General features: G+C 43.3%; 1 protein-coding gene across 2 annotated transcripts in view; it reads left to right on the top strand.

The window, feature by feature from the left end:
- Positions 1 to 871: 871 nt before the first annotated feature.
- The window catches only part of VAMP4 (vesicle associated membrane protein 4), a 47,525-nt gene continuing 21,634 nt past the window's right edge, over positions 872 to 26,762 (top strand). The window contains exons 1-4 of one of the 2 annotated variants that reach the window (XM_006942702.5): positions 872 to 1,313; positions 5,042 to 5,257; positions 7,960 to 8,091; positions 24,599 to 24,718. In XM_006942702.5, the coding sequence (XP_006942764.2) occupies positions 5,152 to 5,257; positions 7,960 to 8,091; positions 24,599 to 24,684 (324 nt within the window). In that variant the 5' untranslated portion in view covers positions 872 to 1,313; positions 5,042 to 5,151 and the 3' untranslated portion in view covers positions 24,685 to 24,718. Of the gene's footprint in view, positions 1,314 to 5,041; positions 5,258 to 7,959; positions 8,092 to 21,444; positions 21,629 to 24,598; positions 24,719 to 26,762 lie in introns of those variants that run through there. The other variant, XM_003999190.5, reaches the window with a different exon arrangement.

Genomic DNA, 26,762 nt, shown 5'->3' with positions numbered 1-26,762 from the left:
TTACAGGAACACCCTTAGGACATTAGGATAAGATGAGCATCTGAAAGTAAAGTTTATTCATTAAACACACCAAGTAGGCGGTAGCACCTACTGATAGATGACATCAGAATGACAACCTAAGAAGGCTGTTTCTCAAAAGGAGGGTTACATTTTGCATACCGTGCTTTCGGGGGAGTACAGGGTGAGACGGAACCTCTCAATACATACTTGTTACTCTTCTGAATTTTCAGGTCATTACATTAGTAGTGGGATCCTGCATTTTGGTGCAGAAAAAGTACCGCCAAGTGCCAATTTTCTCCAAATTAAACCTCAAGGACACAAGTAAAGTGGTTAAACTAAGGGAGGGCGAGGCGGGAGATGCAGCAGGTAACCTGGGTGGGACTACTTTCTTTTGCCAAGGTGGGGCTCTACTCTTTCCTTCCCTCACTCCCTCTAAGCTCCTGGGGCCTCCTCTTTGGGTTTTTTTCTTTTTTTTCCGGGGCCTCCTCTTCCTCGCGTCCCCTCGGTCAGGCGGCTCGGCCCTTCAACATCAGAAGTGGCCACCGGGCCGGCTCGGAGAGAAGGCGAACACACAACCCGGAACGCGCGCGCTCTCAGAGGCGGCGGAGAAGCCGGGACCCAGGAAGGCTGCCCCCACGCGGCGCTCGGACGCAAACCCGCCGCCGAGGCCCCGACACCGCCTCCACCGGGACTCACACCCGCGGCCACGCCCCCTGCTGCCTCGCGTAGGTAAACGCTGGGCGACTGCGGCGCTGCCGCAGGCGTGCGGCGTGCAACTCGCAACCAATGAGGTGCCAGGAACCAAAAGCAGTGACCAATGAGACGCTGGGATGGCCCGGGTGGCCGACCAATCGCGACGCTGCGCACCCGGATGTGCTTGCCCGTTCTGAAGCCCATCTGTGGGCAAGTGTTAGGGGCTCCGCACGTGGGGTTGGGGCTGGCAGCCGGCAGGAGGGCTGAGCGTGTTTTTGGTTCAGTACGTCGTGCGTGGGGGTGGCGTGTAAGCGTCGTCTCCTTGGGGTTTGAGCGGGGGAGAAATCAATGTGGTTATTAGTCGTGGAAAGATTCCACCGAGGGTGCCGGGACCAGCGTGCGTGGAAGTCCATCCGATGGTACCTTACAGGCACTAGGAGAGAGGAGCCTGGTCGGACAGTGAGAATATGAACCTCTTACCTAAGAGCTCCAAGGAGTTCGGCTCCGTGGACTATTGGGAGAAGTTCTTCCAGCAGCGAGGAAAGAAAGCTTTCGAGTGGTACGGAACCTACCTGGAACTGTGCGGCGTGCTGCACAAATACATCAAACCCAGGGAGAAGGTACGCGCGGCCTGGCGGTCCTGAGTGTGTGCTCGGGAACGTGGCAGATGATAACTTTACCCCTGGTGGATGGAGACAGGCGTGAGGGCCCTAATTGGGCCCATGTGTTGAGGCTTCTCCGCGTCATTCCGGCCCAAAGTAGGCAATTTAAAAATGTTCTCGTAAAGGCTTTCGGATAACAGACATGCGGCGCCCAGCTCACCCCTGAACTAATAGCCTCATTGGGACAGTGACTTCGTTAGTTGGGCAACCTAGGTATGGCCTCCTAGAGAGACCTTGTGCTTTTCTGTCACCGTCCATCCGTGTAGAGCAGACAGTACTTGTGGCTTTACTGACACAGGAATCTGTTAGCCAAATCGTTGTTGTGGGCACACTGAATTTCAGGCACTGTGCTCAGCCCATAAGCAACAAGAGCAGCAAGGCGTAAACCTTGGGCACGTTCCGGAAGTGACAAGTGGTAAATGCAGCAACGGGGTGGACAGAGATGGAATTGTACTGGAGGTAGGAAAAAAGGAAGGGAGCAAACTAACCTTCGTGGAGGATGTGCCAGACATGCTGGGTGCTGCGTGTGTGTGTGTGTGTCTGTGTGTGTGTGTGTGTGTGTGTGTGTGTGTGTGTGTGTTCAGGAGTTGGATTCTCATAATAAACTCTGTCAGGTTCATTCATTGTAGGACATGGAAACTGAGGCTCTGAGATCCAGTTTCTTGCCCAAGAACATACATGTAGTGTGTGGTCACATGGGAGTTTAAACTCAGGCCCATCTAGTCCCAGCGTATGCACTTCTTACCAAACTTTTCCAGAGATGGTGACATTGGGTGGAGTTTTGAAGGATCAGTGGGCTTCAGGAGGCTGATCACAGTGGCCCTTCACCGAGGTCAGCAGTACGAAGGCATGGACAGCATCCAGGCCGAGCTGTCAGCCAGAGTCCTGGAGCTGGCCCCTGCCGGGATGCCCACCCAGCAGCAGGTAACAGAGCTTCGGCAGCAGCATACACGGATCTCTAGACAAGTCGTATTAGCAGCCAGGAAGGCGGAGGGTGTCTTGGAAGGAGCTAGGGCCAGTGTCTGTGCCCCTGTCTATTCCTGGAGGGCATGTCAACAGCTGCGAGCTAAGTGGGCAGAGCTTATGTTCTCTTGCCCCGGGCAGTGAGAGGAAGGTGAGCGGTGGCTTTTCTTGAGACGATTGAGACCCAGGGTAGCATCTGTGTGTGTGGGGCCTCGAGACTCCTCATAGATGGCACGGAGGAAATGCTGTCCACCTTGCAGGCTCCAGCTCTTTCTACTGTGGATTGTACAGACTGTGTTTCTCTTTTCCCTCTTTGTGTAGGCCTTGACCACTCCTTGACCATTTTGCTTTTTAGAATCATCGAGTGTAGAATGGAAAAGAGCCAAAACAGCTCAGGTTCTTTTTTAGGACATTACCATTGCTGGCCTGGTATTTTACTGGTAAGGAAACTGAAAGTTTTTGCCAAAAGAGTGATGTGTTGTCCATTGACACTGTCTGTCTTGTTCCACCCTGCTCAGAAGGGTAGTTGACAGGTGACTTTTTTGTAGGCACTTTATAGTAAGGAATTTATCCTTCCTGATAGGAAAGCCAAGGTGCCTGGAGGCTCTTTGCAGTAGTGACAGATCTGAAAAGATGAACCTAGACCCCTGGTTCTCGCCTGCGCTTCTGCTCACTAGGCTGACTTGTGTTTACAGATGAATGTGTGTTTGATTCTTCCTGGCAGACTTTGCTGAGACTTTGCTGTTGGTCCATCAGAGATGCAGATCCTGTAGGGAAGTTCTTTTGTGACCTTCTCTCCAGGACCTGCATCTCTGCGATATAAGGGGTCCCTGGTGATTGGTAAATACTCTTGAAAGTCTTTACAAAGAAATGGATGTGAGGGATGCCTGGCTGGCTCAGTGGAATGTGCGGCTCATGATACCAGGTTTGTGGTTGAAGCCCTACTTTGGGTGTAGGGATTAGTTAAAAATAAAGTCTTTAAAAAAAAGAAATAGATGTGAAGATTGGGAAGGGAAATGGAAAAGTCTATGGGGAAAATGTATTTTTCTCCTAATTTTTTCTCCTTTTTAGAAAAATGAGAAAAAAGATGAGAATAATTGGGGGGAGAAATCTGTCCACACTTGGAATGGTTGCTTTCCCTCTGGATATGTTATTTTTTTCCCTGTTCAGATTCCTTCTTCATAGTTATAGTCCCCTCCTGCGTATTACCTCTAGCTTTTAAGGAAAGTCCTTTTAGTTGCATTTCAATAATGGTTTGGAGGATCTTTATATGTTCACCTCATTTTCAGAAAAAGTGAATTAAACATTTTGTGATCTATGGAACGGCCCCAGGAGGTTATTTAATAGAATGGCCAATCTTTGACGTTTTTGCTGGCCAGAACCCTGATATCGGGACCCTCAGTTAGAAAAGGATTATAGTTTCTCATATGCCACTGCCTCCGACAGTAGGGGCGTGTAAGGTTACAGAAGTCATCAGCGTCACTGTCTTGTGGTCTGAGAACAGTGAGTACAGACCAGCAAAGGCACATATATTCTTATCTTTCTTCTTTCCAACCATCTTCTAAGTTCGTAAGTGTCCAGTTACTTTCCCCTCAAATTGTAATCTGGAAAAGGCTGCGTGTGTTGATGTCTAACTTTTTTTTGTTCATTTATTTAAAAAGGCGATGAAATATATTCAATGAGATAGGTGAAGTACACAGATTTTAAGTATTTCAGTTTGGTGAGTGTTTGCATATGTATCTACTCCTGTAACCAGGTAGAACACTTAAGAATCATGACTCCAGAAATACCTTTGCACTAGGAGAATTTCTGGCTTTCGGTAATGCATTATTTGAGCACCCGATGCAATTCTTTCTTGAATTTTTACTTAACAACAAAAAAAAACCTTATTGTGGGTAGTATAATCATAGCTGTACTACTAGTAACAGGTTTGGATCTGACCACAGTAGCAAAAATATTCATGTTCCTGTCTAGATTGTCACTGTCTTCACCCAGTCCTGTCTTCACCCAGTCCTGAGTATATGTCCTGAGTATATGTTACTGAAACACCCTGTACTTTTGGCCCGTCTTGGTGTTGATGTGTGTCCCTAGAGTGTAAGTTCTTATGTTTAATCCTCAGACATTAATCTATGTTTAACATCTCCTTTTGGTGATTCTTTCTTGTTTCTTGTCTACTTCTATCCCCCTGTGTTTTCTGTGATTTCTCTGTACTTAGGACTAGGATGTGGGCCTTTGTTTTCCTGTGATTTCTGGAACTTGGATTTATGGCCCTCACTTGGTTGATGTGTCTGAGAGGGCAGTTGTGGCCTTTAAGTTGAAAGCTGGGCAGAGGGCATTGCATCTACACTGCCTTGTGATCATGAGCAAGATGTTGGCTGTTGTCCCTCCCAATTCCTAGGGGGAGTCTAATGCTCATGGTGGGGACTCTTGGTATGATGTCAGCTGAGTGCCTTGGGACTTGAAGGGTCCCCAAAGAACCATGTACTGGTTCCTCTTCTGGATCTAGTAAAGGAAGGATTGTGAGGCCAGGGTTGAGTTTTCAGATGTAGATGTCAAATTGGCTCCTGCGTTTTTGGGATGAGACAGAGAAGCTAGGCCTTTAAATCTTGTATCCTCTGGGCACAGCCAGTGATTCGACTCCCTGCCCTCTTTACTCTCCCTGAGGCTGGTACAAAACTGTTCATGAGAAGATAGTAAAATGATGCTTTCTTCCTTTATTGCAGAGACCCCACTGGCATTGTTGGTGGTAGGCCTGGGCGGGGGCAGCCTCCCCCTGTTTGTCCACGATCATTTCCCGAAGTCCTGCATTGATGCTGTGGAGATCGACCCCTCCATGTTGGAAGTGGCCACCCAATGGTTTGGCTTCTCCCAGAGCGACCGGATGAAGGTCCACATTGCAGATGGCCTGGACTATATTACCAGCCTGGCAGGAAGAGAAGGTACTGCAATTGGAGAATTCGGAGGGATGTTGAGGGAAGAGTAATCCAAGTTTGGCAGACCTGCAAGGGCTTCTAGAATTCCTCTGTAAGAGAGCAGCGTTAGGATCGTCCCAGTCTTTCACCTGTTCATTTCTTCATTCATTGGTTGACATATTGATTCAGTAAATATAGAGTGCTAGCCATATGCTCAGTACTGTGCTAGGAGAACTCACTTCTGGGACGCCTGGGTGGCTCAGTTGGTTAAGCGTCTGACTCTTGATTTCGGCTCAGGTCATGATGTCAGGGTTGTGAGATCGAGCCCGACATTGAGCTCTACGCCAGGCGTGGAGCTTACTTAAGATTCTCTATCTCCCGGGGCGCCTGGGTGGCGCAGTCGGTTAAGTGTCCGACTTCAGCCAGGTCACGATCTCGCGGTCCGTGAGTTCGAGCCCCGCGTCGGGCTCTGGGCTGATAGCTCAGAGCCTGGAGCCTGTTTCAGATTCTGTGTCTCCCTCTCTCTCTGCCCCTCCCCCGTTCATGCTCTGTCTCTCTCTGTCCCAAAAATAAATAAACGTTGAAAAAAAAAAAATTTAAAAAAAAAAGATTCTCTATCTCCCTCTCTCCCTCCCCTACTCTCTCTCTCTCGCCCTAGTAAATAAATAAATAATAAAAACAACAACAGTGAAAAACCCCACACCGTTTCTGCCCTTGTGGCGCTAACAGATCAGTGGGCTTCTCTCCTGATTCTCTTCTGACCCTGTGTACTTGCCACTTCCTCACCTTCCCATGGAACCTAACGTCTGTAGTCAGGTGAGCAGAAGGGGAAAAAGATTTGGGGTGTGTGTCAGGAGGTGTTTTTGTAAATCTTTCAGCTGCAGGTGAAGCCAGAGATAGCGTTCGTGTAGCCCGGTGACTGTAAACCTGCAGGGCGCTGGGCAGTGTCTGCAGACGGGTGTTTGGTGGTTGTAACCACCGGGTAGGGCTGCTCCAGGCAGCACGTGAGTAGAGCCTGAAGATGCTGCTAAACATCCTACAGTGCCCAGGACGGCCACCCACGACAAAGAATCGTCTGGCCCCAGATGGCAGTCGTGCTGAGGATGTGAAACCCTGATATAGGTGCCACTCGGCAGGGATTCTGATGGAGTGAAGGCTCCATTTTGCTCTAATGATTCGTATCCCAGACGGAGGACAAAAGGCATGTTAATGTTCTGCAGTCGCTCCTCCGGTCCTTCTGCCACTTTACACGTAGGCTCCCGTGACTGGTGCTTTCCGGAGTGTGTGTCCCTCAGGGAGAAGTCAGTCAGGCTGGTCCAGGCTTAAGGGAACCTGGGGAGCTTAGGCCACCCACCCTTCCTGGTCTGCCCGTTCCATACCTGATACTCTGGCTCTCGCTGGATTAGAGTAGCTCCCAGAGGGTGTGGCAAATCAGGATGCCGGGGGTGAGTCCTTTGGTGCTGGGTGGACAGATGGTGCGTTCACGGTCATGCAAACTGAACTCAACTATATCAGAGTTTCACAGGTTACCTGTCTGAGTCTGGGGCCAGTGTGGGGGCCCAGGCCCAACCTAGCCAATACATGGGAAACACTTAAAACCGTGCTAGGCTCCTGGCAGGCACTTCGTGCGTGATGTGTTGCCATTGTGACTGCCTGTCGGTCAGTGTTGAACAGCCTGGCGATCATGTCTAACAGCCACCTTCCAGATTGTTGGAGGGCTCAGTGTTACAAATGTGGGCAGTGGTCGTCCTTGGACTTTGATGAGCCAACATGTTTAAGAAACCAAAATGAGATCTGTGTTGTAGATACTAACCGGCTTGTAGGAGTCCTAAGTCAAGATTTATTTTATTAATTTAATTTTATTTTTTTAATATTTTTATTTATTTTAGAGAGAGGGAAAGAGAGACATAGGGGCAGAGAGAGAGGCACACACAGAATCCAAAGCAGGCTTCAGGCTCTGAGCTGTTAGCACAGAGCCCAACGCGGGGCTTGAACTCATGAACCATGAGATCATGACCTGAGCCGCAGTCAGACGCTTAACCAACTGAGCCACCCAGGTGCCCATTACGTCATGATTTATTACTTATTGAATAATCATTATCATAGTCTCAAAGTTTGCTAAAAATCAGTCAGTAGCATTGCAGGCTTATTCCTTGTAAAAACCATTTTCTTCATAGCAAGGAGTACATCTGATTCATCATCAGTACTTTCTCACCCATTTAGCAAAATCTTTCTTTCTTGAATGTTTTTAGAATTACCTGGAGGTTGAAGAAAAACACCAGAAGCTTCCCATCTCCCCTCACACCTGTTCCATCCCACTCCAAGGTTTTGACTCAATTGGTCAGGAATGGAGCCCAGGTTCTCAAAGTATTTAGGATGTTCCCAGGGTGAATCTAATGTTCTGTTGGGATTGAAAATTGCTATATAGATAGACTCTCAACCAAGTAGCAATCATGCTAGGATGGGTCCCACTAATTTATTTGGAAGCCTTTGGTAAGTGCTTTCAAATGTGGAAGTAGATGAGATGAATGCCCTCTCAGGTGGGGTGCTCACAGTAAACCCCTGACTGACAACGACTCCCCTGACAGTGACATCAGTGCCCTTACAGGCGAACCACAGCCTCCACGTCATCCTAACTGAGCCGCTGCGGCCCCCACAGGTCACAGGGGAGATGCGGTGTAAGCGTGTAAGTGGTGTGAGGCAGAGCCTTGTTTGCTTCTCTTTCCCAGTGCGGCCCCACTACAGCGTCATCATGTTTGACGTAGACAGTAAGGACCCAACACTGGGGATGAGTTGTCCGCCGCCGGCTTTTGTGGACCAGCCTTTCCTGCAGAAGGTCAAAAGCATCTTGATTCCTGACGGTAGGAAGACAAAGGTTGGGGAGGGAGGAGGGGTGGGTCCTTTAAATTTGTTTTTCTTTTCAAATGAAAAATGCTCATGTTAGAAGTGTGTAGCTTGATGAATTTTCCTAAATTGAATACACCCACTCTTGGGCACCAAACACGGAACATTTCCAGAAGTCCAGAAAGTCCTCTTTCGTCCTTCCAGTAACTCATCCTCCTCTCAGGGATAACAACTATCCTAACTTAAGCCAGCACAGCTTAGTTTTGCCCATTTTTGGTTTTTGTATAAATGGAATCTTACAGAATATATTCTTTGATTTCTTTCATTAACATGATGTTCGTGAGAATCACCCATAGTGTCGTGTTTAAGTTGTACCTTATATTGCTGTGCAGTGTCATTGTGTGGCCGTACCACATTCATTTCTCCATTCTGCTGTTGGTATTTGGATTGTTTCCTTTTGGGGGCTTTTATAAGTAGTGCCTGCCCTGGTGTGAAGCCCAGATTCCTCTACCTCTGCCCCCAGGAGGAACCTGCATGTTTGGGAAGGTTTATGTTTGCCAGGAGCATGAGGCACGTGCCTCCCCGCCCCTCAGAGCCTGCACTGGCGACCTGGCCTCTCCACAGACACTGGGCCTGGTCCAGGTCCACGTCCCTTCTGCCTTGGCTGTGGATGGCTGGGGCGCAGTGTGCACCCATTTTGCTTGCGGAAGGCAGTTTGGGCCCTCCAGGCCTGGGGAGTTTAGGGTGGTCTCAGACCACCTGCCAAGCCTGCAGCCCCGAGAGAGCCCACCAGCCACCACAAATCTTTCTCAGGGAGCTGCTCTCAACAGGCAGCAGTCAGTCTCCCATTGGACTGGCCGCCAGTGGGGGCCCCTTGGGGCTTACCAGTAATCAGGTCTCCAGGGGTCTCTTGTTGAACACTGCCCCAGGCGGCGGCCCTGAAGTCTAGACGTCCTCTAGCTTTCCCTTTAGGCGAGTGTGCACACTGGAGTAGGCTGCATCTGGGATTTATCCACATACCTGTGGCCGGGACAGCCTGCTCCTCTGCCGCCTCTCCAGACGGTTGTCCTCCTCCTGGCTTCTGGCTGCCCATGCACAGCCACCTGCTGAGCCTCGTGAGCGCAGGGATCCCAGCCCAAAAAGGCCTTCTGAGACAGCAGCTGGAAATGGAGGGCAGACAGCCCAATTTGGGCTTAGCTGCCTGACGGCATTGCTGGCTTCTCCACCACCCAGTGGTGCCACATGTGTCCCACTATTCACAATAGCTAAGAGGTGAAGCAGCCCAAATACCCACCGATGGGCAAATGCATAAAGAAAATGTGCTATTTACATACAGTAGAATACTAATCACCCTTTAAAGTGAATGAAATCTTGACAGATGCTACAACATGGATAATGTTTGAGGATGTTGTGCTAAGTGAAATAAGCCAGTCACAAAAAGACAAGTACTATAGGATTCCACTTGAGTGGGGTATCTGAAGTAGTCAGATTCTTAGAAACAGAAAGTAGAACTGTCATTGCCAAGGTTTTGAGAGAGAGGGAAGTGGGGAGTTGTTCAGTGGCCATAGAGTTTTAGTTTTACATAGAGTTTTAGAGCTCTGTTGTAATGTGGCTATTGCTAACACTACTGAACTGTACACTTTAAAATGGTTAAGAGGGGGGCCCTGGGTGGCTCAGTCAACCAGTTAAGTGTCCAACTCTTGATTTCAGCTCAGGTCATGATTTCAGGGTTCATGGGATAGAACTCCATGTTGGGCTCTACACTGACTGTGCGGAGCCTGCTTAAGATTCACTTTTTCCCTCTCTCTCTGCCCATCCCCCCGCCCCAAATATAAAGAAACATAAAAAAGTGGTTAAGAGGGACAGCACCTGGCTGGCTCATTCAGTAGAGCATGCGACTCTTGATCTCAGGGTCATGAGCTTGAGCCCCATGTTGGGCATAGAGCTTACTTAAAAAAAAACTTTTTTTAAAAATCAGGAAATTAAATACACATATGCATACACACACGTACTAAACTTTCCTGCCTAAGAGCCTTTGTTCTTGCCGCTTTTTGCATGACTGATTCCTTCTCATATTTCTGGTTTCAGCCTAAATGTTACCCCCCCCCGGAAAAATCCCCCCTGACAGCCCTATCTTTTGAAATAGCCACTTGTTTGTTCTTTTCAAAACATTTATCACAACATATCATTTATTTCTGCCTTTCTTTCCTGCTATACTACAAAGTCTGAAGACAGCAGCTGTGCTTATATTTAAGGCACACAACTTAATTTAGTAAGAGATATACAATAAACGTCCAGTATACTTTTTGTGAGTGAACAAATGAGTCTGTATAAGCTGGGAATAATAACATGGGATTGCCGTGAGAATCAGATGCAGTAACGTATTGGCAGAGGGCCTGGCACATACCTCTAGTTTCTAGGGACAGACATTTTTATTTCCCAGGTGACCTTTCAAGTCTGATCTAACTCCAGGCTTCTCAGGGATGGTACAGGACCCTGGGCAAAGCAAGTATGTGCATGTTAGTAAGCAGAACCCCTGTATTCTAGTCAGTAAGAGCAACCTTACCAAAAAGTAGGATTTTTTTCATGCCTGGGACAAACAGGTACAGAAGTAGTTGTTTGTTTTTTGCTCAGAACTCATGATATCCTTAGGGCCATCCACGCCTTATGGGAGAGGGTGGAATACTTAAAACAGGAGTTCTGAATCTGGGGACCCTTGAGGACCCATGAATAGAATTCAGAGGGTCTGTGGACTTCGATGGGGAAAAAATTATATCTTTATTTCCACTAACCTCTAACAAATTTAGCATTTCCTTCTACTATAGACGGAGACCCCTCTCCACAAAAGTAAACCCTGTCAGTAGTACTAGCTGTACCTGTGATTTTATTACCAATTGGAACCACTAAGATTTTTGTATCACATTACAGTCATAGATATCTTGAAATATACTCATATGTGGAATTAAGGTACAAAACAGATGAACAAAAGAGAAGGCAAGCAAAAATGATATAAAAACAGAGAAGGAGACAAACCACAAGAGACTCTTAAATACAGAGAACAAACTGAAGGTTGTTGTCAGGGTGTTGGGTAGGGAGTTGCGCACTTGTTGGGAGAGCACTGGGTGTTATATGTAAGTGATGAATCACTAAATTCTGTTCCTGAAATCATTACTACGCTATATGTTAACTAACTTGGATTTAAATTAAAAAATAATAAATTATTTAAAAAACAAAAATAGATATCTTGAAATATTGTTTATGCTTGTTACTAATTCAAAATCATGGTAGATGTTGAGTATGACACTAGATTTTGTGGTTTAAGGAGTTAATAAAGCACATACCTTAGTGTATCAGAAATTTTACTTTTAAAATATTTTATAGCATTATAAATTGCTTTGCTTTGCAATTCTGTGTAGTTTATTATTTAAAAAAATTTTTTTTTTAATGTTTATTTATTTTTGGGAGAGAGAGCACAAGCAGGGGAGGGGCAGAGAGAGAGGGAGACACAGAATCCGGAGCAGGCTCCAGGCTCTGAGCTGTCAGCACAGAGCCTGATGCGGGGATCTAACTCACGAACTGTGAGGTCATGACCTGAGCTGAAGTCGGATGCTCAACCAACTGAGCCACCCAGGTGCCGCTGTGTATTTTATTTTGATGCATTTAGAAATGTTACTCTGATAGGAGGTCCCTAGACTTGACCAGATTGGCAAAGGTTCTTGGTGCACAATGCCTGTCACTTAACAGGAGCATTGTGAATGTTTCTTCATGGTTAAGAGAATTTCTCCTATGCTTTTGTTACTGCTTTGAATCTATAATTATGCAAAGAATAAACCAGAAAGGCTTGCTTGGTCCTTAGCGAAAACCTGATTACATTCTTTTAGAAAAACGTTGTTAGAGATTTATTATTTCACTTTAACTTTTCATTCTCTGAAGAAAGTTTGAAATACATCTATTAAAGGTATTTGGATGATATAATTCCATTCCTTCTACATAGCTGTTCATGTATACTTGTGACCATAGCATCTAAAAAAAATTTTTTTTTTTTACATTTTATTTATTTTTGATAGAGACAGAGCACAAGTCAGGGAGGGGCAGAGAGAGAGGGAGACACAGAATCCGAAGCAGGCTCCAGGCTCGAGCTGTCAGCACAGAGCCCGACGCAGGGCTCAAACTCACAAACCGCAAGATCATGACCTGAGCCAGTCGGACGTTTAACCGACTGAGCCACCCAGGCGCCCCAATGACCATAGCATATAAAGTGGGGAACTGTGATTTGTGATATTACTTTAACTCAGTAAAGTGTGACTGTGAGTCTAAGACCCAGCTTTTCAAGGATCGTGTCTTAAGCTTAGAAATGAGTGTGAGCAGTGATGCAGAATTTTCTTTGCTTAAAAGAAAAAGATTAAAAATGAAAATAATATTCACAACTCTAATAAAGGAAAATAGGAATGATAAATGCATATATATCATACATATAGAGGTTTAGATACAGCCTATGTACAGATAGAAATATGAAGTAAAAGGAGATTCTTCTTGTCTAAGAAATCTGTGATCTGTGGCAGAAGGGGAGCTGGTTCAAGGATCTCTGATTAAACGTGCCGTCATTGCCAGAAGAAACCAGAATCCTCTTCTCACGCTCGCTCTCCCCCAGTCAGAAGCCATGAGAAGTGATGACTTCTGACTACTGAAGTGTGTCTGGGAGGACCTAAGAAACTCTCCCGTTTAGAAAAGCCTCTCTACTTTCTTGCATAGTTGCTAGCAAATGAGCTTATCCCTTTACAGTACTTTAAGCACAGCTTAGATAAAGTTCCCTTTCAGGTATGATGCAGTAAATTGAGACAGACCATTGCTCCCTCTAGCAATTAATAGAAAACCAGATAAATACCAAAAACATCTCTATGAAGCAGTCAGAAGACTGTTTAAGCAGGAAGACAGAAAGGGCCAAGATTCCAGAGAAGGAACTGCGAAAAGGTGGTCTGCGTTTGCCCTGGAGACGCTTACAGATTTCGGGTGCAGGGAAAGCTCCTGAGCAAGCATCTGGGCTTTGCCTGGTCCGAGGACTGTTGTGGGGACAAAACAAACAAGCAAACCAGTGACACTTTGGGGTTTCCCAGGACCAGAAAGACAAAACTGCAATCTTAGAGAGCCAGGATCTCAGGGAGAAGGAAACAGTAATGAAATGAGGGACTCAGATATTTTTCTCCTCAAAATTTTGCTGAATTCTAAAGCTGTTTTGGGGTGGGAGGCTGAGGTGATCAAACCACTGTTTTTCAGAGGCTTTTTGCTTAGCATCTTTATCAGCAGAGATGAGAGTGAATCTTCTTTAGAAGATTTTGGAGGATAATATCACATACATACACAATATTTCTTACATTCAGTATTTTATATTCCATTTTTAATACTCAATTATTTTATACTCAATAATCAGTACTGAATATCAAAAACTATTAGGTTGGGTGCCTGGGTGGCTCAGTTGATTGAGCATCTGACTCTTGATTTTGGCTCCAGTCATGATCTTATGGTCATGGGATTGAGCCCTGCATGGGGATATGTGCTGGGCAAAGAGCCTGCTTGAGATTCCCTCCCTCCCTCCGTCCCTCCCTCCTCCCAAATGCATGTGCTCTCTCTCAAAAAAAAAAAGAAACAAACACAACTATTAGGTGTGCTGAGATAAGAGTCTTATGACCAAAAACCAAGAGAAAAATAGACCATAGAATCCAGCCCATAACTAATCCAGGATTAGATTAACAGACAAGGACTCTGATTAAAATGTTCATAAAAATAGATGAAACACGGACAATTTCACTGGAGACTTAGAATCTACTTTTTAATGGAAATTCTGGAACCAAAAATACAGGAACTGAAGTGAAGGGGGCCTGGGAAATGAGGAAGCAGGAAGTCTGTCTGTGCTCATGGCTGCTGCCATTGCTTTGCGGCATATGCCTCAGCTGCAGCTCTGGAGCCCTGTTGTCAGTGCCAAAGCCCTAAGAGCTAGTGCAGACTCAGAGGATTTGTACACACATTTTAAAAAACCAAACTTCTATTTTTTTTTTAATTAAAAAAATTTTTTAATGTTTATTTTTGAGAGAGAGAGAGAATGCGAGTTGGGGAGAGGCAGAGGGAGAGGGGGACAGAGAATCTGAAACTGGCTCTGTGCTGACCACAGAGATGGAGAGCTCAAATTCAAGAACCATGAGATCAAGACCTGAGCCGAAGTCAGATGCTTAACTGACTCAGCCACCCAGGCACCCCAAAAGACCAAACTTTTAAAATAGAAGTTCATACACTTGTCTTCAAGAATATACTGTTGAGGCGCCTGGCTGGCTCTGTTGGAAGAGCTCTCGGGGTCCTGAGTTCAAGCCCCACTTTGGGTGTAGAGATTACTTAAATAAATAAAACTTAAAAAAAAAAAAAAGAGTATACTGTGTTGCAGTAAATAGGTTCCAGAACATAAAGATGCATTGTTTTTTCAAGAATAATTTCTCAAGAATTCTCCAAATAATTCTAAGCACAAGTATGTTTTCAAGTATACTATCATGACATTTTAGAAAGTAATTGGAAAACTTATTGCTCTATCTATGAAGGATGGGGACAGGGGTTCAGTGATTGCCAAAGAATTTCCTTAAAACATTCCATAAGGATGGTTATCATTGAGTTTGATCCCAGACAGATATCCTATAGTTAATCCCATATGCCATGTTCCAGTCCTGAGACTGCTTAACATTAAAGTATACATTCCAAGCAGATGTGATGAATTCAGAGTCACAGAAAAGATACTGTGAATTTTTCTGTTAATTCTTTTTTTTTTCTTTTCAAGTGGGGAGAGTTGGATGCTCAATAAACTCAAACAACAAGCATAAGTAGAGCCAGAAGGAAAACTACTGCTTTATTATTTTTTTTAATGTTTATTTGAGACAGAGACAGAGCATGAGCGGGGGAGGGGCAGAGAGAGGGGGGGACACAGTCTGAATCAGGCTCCAGGCTCTGAGCTGTCAGCACAGAGCTGGATGCGGGGCTTGAACTCACAAACCTTGAGATTATGACCTGAGCCAAAGTCAGACGCCCAACTGACTAAGCCACCCAGGCACCCCAAAACTGATTTATTATTAATGATGAAAAGTAGACATGCAATCTACCACAACATAGGGGAAAATTGGATAGGATATGGCAAGCTATGGATGATTCAGAAAGTTGTTTTCTAGTTAATGCTAATTAAAATTATTTTGTTTGTTTACACTTTATAAGTAAGATACAAAGATAAAGTGTCTCCAGGAAATGCATTTTGAAATGCCAATGAAGTTCAAGTGTAACTTGACTTGAATGAATAATGAGCTGAAATGACTGTGGAATCCCAAAATCAATATTTATTTAAATATTTAAAGGCAATGATATTGACTAAGGTTTAAAGTAATCACGTTGCCTCTGTTCATTTCTTGATTTTATTTTTATGAGTCACAAACTTACATTGCTCATATTCTTTTTTCCCCTCCTGTTACCTTGAAATGCCAAAAGAAAATCCGTGCCAATAGGCCAGACTCTTCCTTGCTAGTCAAGCTATAATAACAATGAAACAGTTCAGAGAAAAGCAAATCTGTAAAAATGGAAAAACTCTACATTGTTTATAAGGTGACAAGAATGTATAAATATTGTTTTACTAAGAGTTTGTGATATTCTTAGAAGATAATAAGGAGGCAGAGATTACTCCTTGTTTGCTGCCCGGGAAATGAAACTGGTATTGAAAGTTAGTGACCGTGAAGTCATGCAGCAGGCTAAGTGCTTGTAGGATCCCCATGCCCTGGGAATGCTAAAACTTTTCTCTAACTATCACTTCTCTTATTTTCTTCTTTCTTGCGTCTTTTTGCTCCTTCAAAAGCAAACTTTAAAAAGCATAACCCACTCAATAAATTCATTGTGTACTTGTACTGTGCAAGATATGATGGAGGATAAAAAGGAATCTAAGTCCACATTCTTGATTTAAAGGAGCAGTCAAAATGACCATTCTAGCCTGGATCTTCTCAGCTGCTGAGCCATCCTTTTGTTCACTGTGTTAAGTTCCAAAACTTCTCCATTTTCTTTACACTCCCAACTGTAACACTGCTTCCTTGACCCTTCACATTGACTCTTGAGTTTTACTGAACATTTCTAGGTGATCTTGTGAGTTTCCCTAACTTCTTCTCTTTTCCATTTCAAAATTTCTCTGTATCTTTATCAGTCACTTCCTTTCTTCTTGCCTCCAAGAAAGGATTCTCTCTCCATCCTGCCCAGAATGTACCTCTGGTACTCTTCTAACCCTGATCCTCCCACCTCTGCAAGGGACATCACCCATCCTTATTTCTGTTTTGATTTTGCGTTACAGTCTCACTCTCTTTGTGGCTCCTTACTCCCCATTCCTATGTATAACTTGGTCATTTCTGATAGTACCTTGATTGTGCTGCTGCTCGAACTGCAATTTAGTGTGCCATTTCCCTTTACAATTAAATTTCTTGGAAGTGGAATCTATAATCTGCAATTCCACTAAAAAATAACTCTTACAAGATGCATTCCACATCCACAATGTTACTGAAATACTTCTTGAAAATCAATAATGTTCTGTGAGTCAGCAAATCTAATGGCTTTTTCTAGCCTTCATTCCCACTTTCCTCCACCCCCCACCAATTTCTCTGAAGTCTTTTTATTTTTTTTATTTTAGAGAGAGAGAGAGAGAACGTGCGTGAGCTGGGGAGAGGGGCCGGGGGAGAGAGACAATCTTGAGCCCTAGCACAGGGCTCAATCTCACCACCCTGGGATCATGACCTGAGCCAAAATCAAGAGTTGCACGCTCAACTGACTGAGCCACCCAAGCACCCCTGAAGTTTTTATTATTTTTTAACGGGGTTTTTAAGGGTTTTTTTTATTATTATTAATCTCTACACCTAATGTGGGGCTCAAACTCACCACCCTGAGATCTAGAGTCCATGCTCTTCCAGCAGCCATCCAGGCACCCATGAAGTTTGATGCTAATAACCCTTCCTTTTTCTTTTACACTGCCCTGTCTTGTCATGTCTGCTGCTCCAACTGCTTCTCATGGGCTGCTCTCCCTGTCTCTAATGCCTACCTTCTCCTAAGTGCCCTTTCCCTTAAATACATTCTTCCTTGGATTCTTCTTCATAGAGATAATAGTTGAAGCCGAGGATTCCTATGCTCTGGGAATTATAAACAATTTAAGCAGTGCAATTTATAATAAAGACACTGGGGCACTCCAACCAACAGATTCATTTTCAGATACAAGGTCTTGGCCCTATTTCAAAGATTAGTGAGTAAATGTATGATGATACCTTTGAGTCAAAATAAAAAGATTAAAGTATATCTGCTTTTTTAAATCCTTACCACTTTAACTGACTTTTTTAAATGTTTGTTTATTTTTGAGAGAGCAAGTGAGTGGTGGAGCAGCAGAGAGAGAGGATCCCAAGCAGGCTCTGCCTGTGGGCCTCAAACCCACAAATCATGAGATCATGACCTGAACCGAAGTTGGATACTTAACCGACTGAGCCACCCAGGTGCCTCCTGACTTTTTAAATTAACCAATGAACATCTGGTCTCAATTTCAGTGGGAAAGAGAATCTCTCCTGTAGTATACAAATGGTACAAAATACCACACAATGAGAAAAGGTTTCCTTTCTGTGTTAGTCCGTTGAGGTTGTTATAACAAAATACCACAGACCAGATGGCTTAAACAACAGAAATTTTGTAGAGGCTAAACGTCTAAAATCACGGTGCCATCAGGATTGGTTTCTGGTGAGACCTCTCTTCCTGACCTTTTCATCTGGCTTGCAAGCCACTTTCTCAATGTGGCCTCACATGGCCTCATCTCCATGCCCACACACACATGGACACCAGCCCTATAGATTAGGGTGTCACCCTTATGACCAACGTCATTTAAACCTTATTATCTACCTAAGGCCCAGTTTCTACATACAGTCACATTGTGGGTTAGGGTTTCAGCGTATGAATCGGGAGGGGTTCGGGAGGACACAATTCATGCCAAATTCCATGCCAGATTCTCAGCCCTTCTGGGTTTTTTTGTATGTGATGCTCAAATGGAAGCAGAGTCCATATACTGTTCTGCACCTTTTCTCACTTTACGGTAACATACAGAGAGGCACCTGCACGGCTCAGTTGGTTAAGCGTCTAACTCTTGATTTTGGCTCAGGTCATGATCTCACAATAATGCCGAGCCTGCTCTGGATCCTCTCTCTCCCTTTCTCTCTACTCCTCCCCCACTCATGCTCACGTGTTCTCTCTCCCTGTCTCTCTAAATAAATAAATAAATAAATAAATAAATAAATATTTTAAAAACCACATAGAGATATTCTAAGTGAGTGCATGTATATCTACTTCAGTTTAATCACTATATACTGTTACCTTAAATGGATATTCCAAACTTATTTCCTATTGCTGGACAGTTAAAGCTTCTTTTTTTTTCCATGCTTGTTGCAAAAATCCTTTGAAGAATATTCTTAGAAAATGTCTTTATACAACTTGGGGAAGTATATCAGTGGGATAAATTTTAGAAATAGAATTGTTAGGTCAAAAGGAACTTAATATAATTTTTGACGTGTTTTACCACCCTGAACTTAAAAAAATTTGTACCAATTTATACTTCCACCAAGTGTTGAAGAAAGCTTGTTCTTCCCACCTCCCACACCACAATACCGCGTGTACACATCTCCATCACTGTGTCGTCAAACTTTTTAATCTTTGCCATTGAGCTAGCAAAAGGATCAAATTTTCAAATTAGACTCAGAAATCAGAGATCTTACCATTTTAAACTCTACTAATTTCAAAGATACCACTGACCAAGAGGCACAAAATAGGGAGAGGTTCAGGACTCAGTGCTGTTTCCCAGGTCCTTTTTTCCTGCATTGGGTGCATCTCTGCATAAGATCATAGATGTGGTTTCTAAATAAGGTATGTAGTCACCTCACTTACGCAGAAGCAACCAACTCAGTTTTGGAACATCTCCATTACATGCTGAGTTACATAAATTACATGATATTTTCCAGTCATGCACCTCAAATCCACAGATTTCGGGGGTGTTTACCATAAACAGTCTCAGCCCAGGAATATCTTACTGAAGGAATTCCATAGATATCAACTCTCCTTACTAGCAAATACTATTAATTTGTTTGTCAGGAGGTCTGTTATTCCATATTTCTAAGAATTACATGCTTGCTTGCTTTTCTAGGGGTATTCCTCTATAAGGGGAGAGAATGTATTGCAGATCTGCTGCTAAATTCCTTCCTTCCCGGTCAGTGATAGATGAAAAATGGTATTTGATTTACATTTTGGCTGATGTTGAACAGTTGTTCACATGCTTAGAATTGTTTTGTACTTTTTTTTCTGCCTTATGGGAACAGAGACAACAACAACAAAATATTGAAACCTGCAAAGTAGATGAATCAGTGACAATTACTTTAGCAGACTTAAGAAACAAGAATCCTAAACAGGCCACGAAGCAACCTGATTTACACGGCTAAACCCTGCATAAATAAGGCTCGGGAATTAGAAGTGCTAGGTAACTCTGAGCATGATGTGAGCTAAAAACAGGAGGAATAATAGAAAGTTTAAGAATCAATCAGATGCTCAGGGGCACCTGGGTGGCTCAGTCAGTTAGGCCTTCCACTCTTGAATTGGGCTCTGGTCTTGATCTGAGGGTCATGAGTTCAGGCTGCTTTGTGCTCCGCTGGGTGGGAAGCCTACTTCAACAAAATAAATATATCAGATGAAAGAGAAATTATAAGAAAATTGGAAGATGAACATCTGAATAATTAATTGAAGCTCAAGAAAGAGAAAATAGGGTAAAAATAACCAAATAATTCAAATTGGTGAGCCTGGAACCCTGTTCTGACCTTACATCCAGTGCTGTTTATATCCTTTCAGGCTTACTGGTATATCTGATTCATAGTAACTGTAAAGTGACATTTTCTACCCTTTCCAAAATATAGGGGAGAGTCAAAGGGACTTTGTTCAGGTGTTTAAGGGGTGGGACTGGCATTACCCCTCCCCTCAGCAATCTTACCAAAATGGTTGGCAGAACTAAAGAATTATGGTTAAAACAAAAAGATTAGTTATACAAGCTACGCAGTGAGGTGCTCCTACAGCTCAATCACACTCTTAAGTTGTGTAAGTAAGAAAGGCTGATGCTGTAAGTGCCTCAGACTCTAACTGGCTAAGGCACCAAAGGAGGGAGACACCCCATAACAAGCAGATTTACAGACGTAAAATCACCTGTGGAAGAAGGAAATAACTTTTGGGTCATCTGTGGGGTCTAGGGTAGTGTCACCATTATGCCTAAGCAGAGAAACTGTGAGAAGCTTTCCTTCTAGGTGGGTGGTGTCTGTCCAAGTCAGCCTGGGTCTGAGTAGTAAACTCACAGCGAGTCTAACGCCAGGTTTTCAGAAACTTCAACTGACAACCCACGGCTGTTTCTCAGCATCCCAGGATGATTGAATCAGAATCTCAAAGTAGTGTTTGGGCATTGTAGTTTTTAAAGTTTTCCAGGTGATTGAACTTTAGATAATCAGAGTCATCCCAGCCAGGGCATCTTCCAGTTAGGTACGTTTTAACTGAAAAATGCCTGCAACGCTGTATCAACAAGGGACCCACACGTATTAAGTGAAAAAGATGCGTAATGCACAAATGATCGGGGTGGGGGGAATGAGTAAAACAGTCCAGCAGCGGCGTGTTTGGGAGGAATGGCTAAGTGAAACAAGGGACCATAAAAGCATATTCTAGAATGGTTTTGGATTACTATGCCCACCTAATTCAGGCTTGGAAGTTTAAATATGATACTGAGGGGGTGAAGGGGGAGGGTGAAAAGAACAGTGGACAGGCCATACAAGGGTGATTTCCTAACTGAAACCTGAAGGCTCCGGTGTCTGGATCTAGTTATTTTAGGTTAAAAAGAATACAGGGGAAAGAGCACTGAGTCCTCCTCCCAAATCTACCCAAACTAGCTTGCAGCCGCCAGTAAGTCTAGACCAGAGATTCCTAACGTCTAAAATGAGGTGGGATTCGCAACCCTCAATAGCTCCCTGCTAGTCTAACTGCATCGATAAACAAGGTCACTTAGAGCTTCCGGAAAGGCCCAGACAATCCGAAGTAGTTCCGGGGCTGCGAACCATCCTCCTTGTTTTCTACTCGGTTTCTTTAGCCAAGGGTGATGGGCTGCGCCTAAAGCATCACCTAAAAGCCTCTTCCACCCCAGTCCCGGGCTTGTACAGCGCGCGCCCTGAGGGACTTCCCCCAGCTTCCTCCGCCTCCCCTGGAGGCGCTCCACTCACTCGATTCCTTCGACCATCTCTGCCGCCTGGGCCCGCCCCCTCGCCCGGCGCCAGGCCGCGGAGCGCCGATCGGCTCGATGAGCGGGGGCGCAGCTGCGGCGGAGCGGCGGACGCCGAGTCCGCGCCCACTGTCTCCCCCTCCCCGTTTTCTTTCTGCGCTTCCCACTCCTTCCCCCGCCCTCCCAGCGCTGTCGGCCCCGGAGAGCTGCCCGGAGCTCCCCGGGAGACTCAGGTACTGGCGCCGGCCCTCTCGACGGGAGGGGCTGATGTGAGGAGGAAGGAAACGGAGACGACGCCCCTGTTCCGCCGCGTCCCAACGTCCGCGTTGGGCGGCGAGACCAGACTGGGGCGGGCGGGGGGGGGGGGGTGTCAGGGAGGGACCCCCGACTGGGGAAAGGCTGGATTCGGGCCAGGTGTCGTGGAGGAGGACGACCTGGACGGGGGTGTGCGGGAGGGGGGGGGGAGAGGGGGGAGAAGAATGGCAATTGAAGGGTGCTCTGGGAGATGGAACAGTGGAGGGCGTGGGGAGGGTTTGAGAAGAGTGGGAGGCACCCTGGAATGTGAGTGGGTATCTTGGGGTAGAAAGGACCGAGTTAGGAGCAGATGTCGGAGGACGAGGCCTGGTGCGACAATTGGGGTGGAGGGGGGGCGGGGAACCGAGCTACTTGCTGGAGGGGACGGATTTGTTTCATTATTTAAAGTCAAGGGAGAAAGAGCGCCAACGCTGCTGTGTTTTATAACGTCCAGGTGACGTGAATCATTAGTTTGATAGTTTTTGTGAGTAACATCTCCAAGCTGTGTCCAAGTCACATATTTCCGTGAAACTGCACCAGTCAAGACTGTTGATGGAGATAAGAAAGAGGAGTCAGAAGGGAATGGAGGCGGGGAAAAGGGAAACCTCTGCCCAGATTAAAGCTTTGTGTGAAATGAAATACATAGGGGTTTTTGTTCTGTGCCTAAAGCAAAAAAGAGGCCAACGTTTACTAAACAAGTTAGAAGTGTATTACATGTAAAGACATTGAATAGAAAACTACTGCCTCTTAAAAATATATATATACACGAAATTGTAAACGTATGGTCATGACATAAGCATATGGTGATGTGACATTTTTAGAGTGAATTGTGTATTGCTGTTCCACTCTCAGTATGAAATGCATGATGAAAGCTCTCTTATTTACATATTTACCCAGACACAAATCCCTGAATTCATGTGTAATGTTTGCAGGGGAAAGTGTAGGTAGAAATATATGCCTGATTTCTGAGCATTCTTTATTTCTACTAGTTATTTGACACAAATCATCAGTTGCATAGTTAATCTTGCCTGATGCTTTGCTGATGGCTTTTCTGTTGTCAGACACTTTTCTTGTCTCCGTGAGGCTGGTCCTTGGATTATAGGACCTGATTATGGTGTTTGCTCATCATTAAACTTGTAGCTTTACTGTATATTTCATAAAGACGTAAGTCTGCCTGTTCGGGGGGTATTAAAGAAGCACCTTTGTTGGGTTTAAAATATAAATAACATACAGGTATAATTAAAAGCTCAGAAAACTTGCTTCCTGTTTTTTCCTGGAGTCTGTAATATTTCTGTGTGAATGAATTATTCTGAACTCAAAGTATGAGGAATAAAATGGGCCAGATGTACATGACAGAAATATTGTGGGATGAACTCTAGAACTGTTACTTAGGTAGCAAGAATTTGATTTTTGTTACAAGTGATTAGGTTTCTGATTTAGAAGCATTTCTTATCAAAGAAAAGTGTATCAATTTGTTTTGATAGGACACTACCTTAAAATATTACTTTTATTTGGTTTATGAAACTAGACTCTGGGCTTGTATATGTTAACTAGCAAACTGATGCCTAATTAAAGATCTTAGAGGTGATTTCTTATGGAAGAGGAAAGAGGGCTGCTGGGTTGTTTATAGGGAAGTGGTCTTTCTAGAACAGAACTGTGTAACTTGATAGGCAGCTAATTGAATAAATATTAAAAGTGATCATGCATAGCTATTGGTTAATTTGGGTCTATGTGTCTGCTGTTTCAGTCGGTAGAGGGAATATTAGTTACTTTTCCTAAGTTAAATTCTCTTTTAGCTTCTTAGTGCCTACTTTAAAGGAGTGTCATATAGACCAGAAGAAAATACATGTAAGTCACTGAGCACAGTGCATACCACATAGTAAAAGATTCAGTACTTTAGCTAGTAGCTATTCTCATTTTTTATCCATCTTCTAATCCAAGAAACTGAAAACTCATGTTTGCATGTCAGCTTTTTCTCCAGAAATTTTGAATAAGCTGCATACTCAAGCATTTTCTTGGAAAACCACAATGCATATTAGCATATGAAAAGCTGTGAAACTTTCTGTAGGAAAAAAAGGAATAAAACCAAAACCAAAGAAAATCAATACCAACAACCAAAAAAACCCTTCAAAACAGCATCCTGGCTCTGTTTAACACAGTATTTAATAAACATCCCTTTTCTAAGAGCCTAGTACTGTGCTTTAGAATAGGGTGTTATAATTTACAGAATGTTTTTGCATGAATTATCTGATTGACCATGCCGACTCCATGCAGAAGCCTAGAAATCACTATTTCACACTTGAAACAGAATCATGGTTTAATCAACTAAAAATTAGAGAACTAGGAGTGTTCTGTCTTCTAATTCCAGGTTAAACTCTTAAAGCATTTAATGCCTCATTTTCTCCAAATTTCCCCCACTCCTAGGTAATCTCTTTAATTTTATAGAAACTTTCACTAGGGGCACCTGGGTAGTTCAGAAGTCGTTTTAGCTTCCGAGTCTTAATTTCGGCTCAGGTCATGATCTCTCAGTGCCTGAGATCAGGCCCCGAATTGGGCTCTGCACTGACAGCAAGGAACTTGGGATTCCCTCTCTCTCTGTCCCTTCCCTGCTCGCGCATGTGCTCCATCTCTCTCAAAATAAATATTAAAAAAAAAAAAATCACTGATTTCCCCCACATGTTCTCTTTCACAAGTTACAAGTTACATCCATTTTCTCACAGTTTTTAACTTTTTTATGTATCAAGGCCTGGCATGGAGGACAGCATCACCCGGAATGAAGCAAGTGGGAAGGCAGTAGTTGAAGTCAGAGAAGTCAAGGAGGCTCCACCATACAAGGCTTTGAACACTATTTAAGTACTTTAGCTTTCACCCTCAAGTCTCAAATATAATGACATGCATTTTCCCTTAAGGTGGCGAATACTTGTTCTGCTGGGAAACAGAGAAGTACCTCTTGAGTAAAAAATATGCCTCCCAAGTTCAAGCGCCACCTAAATGACGATGATGTCACTGGTTCTGTGAAAAGTGAAAGGGTAAGTTCAGAATCTTCAGTTTTTAAACAGATTAAAAATATGCTTTCATTCCTTTTGTAAATTGTTTTAGAAAAATCTAAATTTTATGGCTGTATTCTACTTTATATTTTTTTCTTCATAGTAGATATTTAAAAGTATATGTTCCTTAGATTGGTGATTCATTTGAATCCTGCATCCATTATTGATCAGATTATGCTCACTGCTTCTTTCTAGTCTTTCAAAGAGAATGTTAAATACACAGGATCTTATTCAGAACTCTGGGCCAAAATTGGTTGGAATTGAGAGTTAAGATTTTAGTAAGGTAGTTAAGTGCGTATTATATAACAGCCTTTTTAGTGTCTGGAGCAGCACCTCCAAGTATGTTAGTATTTCTCAGAGAAATGTCTGATTAGTAAGTAAAGCTAACATCAGTTCATGCCAGGTTTTCCTCCAAATGAGTTTTGGCTCTAAACTTACAAAACCTCTTGGTTTTCAGAACTTTTTAGATTTTTGAAATTGCAGATAAAGAATTCTTGTTCTGTAACTGTCCTTGGAGTCCAGAGTAGTTTTTATATAATGTTCAATTTCCTATTTATCCCAGAACATTCTATGCAGATGTGTATAAATCTGAATTTTGGAAGACAGCATTTGATATAAATGTTGTAGATAGGTTACTTTTAGAATAAGCACTCACTAAATATTTATTAGGGAAGGAATTAGTGGTATTCTTTTTTATCCAGCAACCTAAAGCCCTTGCTCACTTCCTATCTCATTGCTATTCCTTCATTTACTGATTCATTTACTGACCACCTGCTATTGTGCTAAAAACTGGAGGGCCCATATAGAGCTTATAGTCTACTTGACTTCATTTTACACGTTCCTTTTTTGTACAAGCTCTGAACCTCCTATTATTCACTCTGCCCAACATCTTACAATTTAAAAGTGTCTTTTAGTATAATACAGGAAATGTGTCTTCCCTTTATCCTAACTTTCTGTAGTTTTTACTTGAAGGAGGTATAATCCACCAATAGACTAATTGCTTGTAAAATAAACTTTATATATAGACTTAAAATTATAAAATAGAGAATCTCAATCCACCACTGAGACTTGTAACTGTAACTGTTGTTGGTTGATTACTACTATGATTTATTGTAAAAATAGGGTATTGAATCAGAATTGAACAAAATTGGCTGTTTAAATAGAGACCTCCCTTTGAATAGTTACCAGATGGTGAAATTTGATAACTGGTTCTAATAATCTATAAATTACTTTTTAAAACTTTATTTAAAGTTTTATTCCACTTGCCCATTCCACTTTTTTTAGTAACAGGTTTATTGAGATAAAATGTATATGCCCTACAATTCACTCTTTTAAAGTGTGTACAACTCAATGGTTTTTAGTATATTTGCAGAATTATGCAACTATCACTGCAGTCAATTTTAGGACAGTTTCATTATTCCAGAAAGAAACCCTGTACCTTTTAGCAGTCATCCCCCATCTCTTCATGCCCTCAACCTTGCAACCACCAATCTATAGATTTGTCTACTCTGGACATTTTATATAAATGGAATCATGCAATATGTTGTCTTTTGTAATTGGCATTTTGGACTTAAATCATAATGTTTTTGAAGTTCATCCATATTGTAGCATAGATCAGTATGCCATTCCTTTTTATTGCTGAATAATATTCCGTTATATGGATATATCACATCTGTTCATCACTTGACGGACATTTGGGTTTTTATTTTTTTAATATTAAGGACTTCTTGCATACTGCTTTTGACTCTTGGCTATTTGACTATTACGAATAGCAGTGTTATAAACATTCATGTACAGGTTTTTGTGTGAACATGTTTTCAGTTCTCTTGTGTGAATACCTAGGAGTGGAATTGTTGGGTATTATAGTAACTCTCTATTCACCCTTTTGAAGATTGCCCAATTGTTTTCCAGAGTGGCTGCACAATTTTTACATTCCTACCAGCAGTATATGTGGATTCCAATTTCTCTGCATTTCTTCTACCAACCAGTTTCTCCTCACCACCAATTTTTCCTCCTAACACTTGCT

The sequence above is a fragment of the Felis catus genome, chromosome F1 (genome assembly GCF_018350175.1).
Source record: "Felis catus isolate Fca126 chromosome F1, F.catus_Fca126_mat1.0, whole genome shotgun sequence".
NCBI lineage: Eukaryota > Metazoa > Chordata > Mammalia > Carnivora > Felidae > Felis > Felis catus.
Note: the sequence above shows the minus strand (reverse complement) of the source record. Positions and strands in the feature narration are given on the sequence as shown.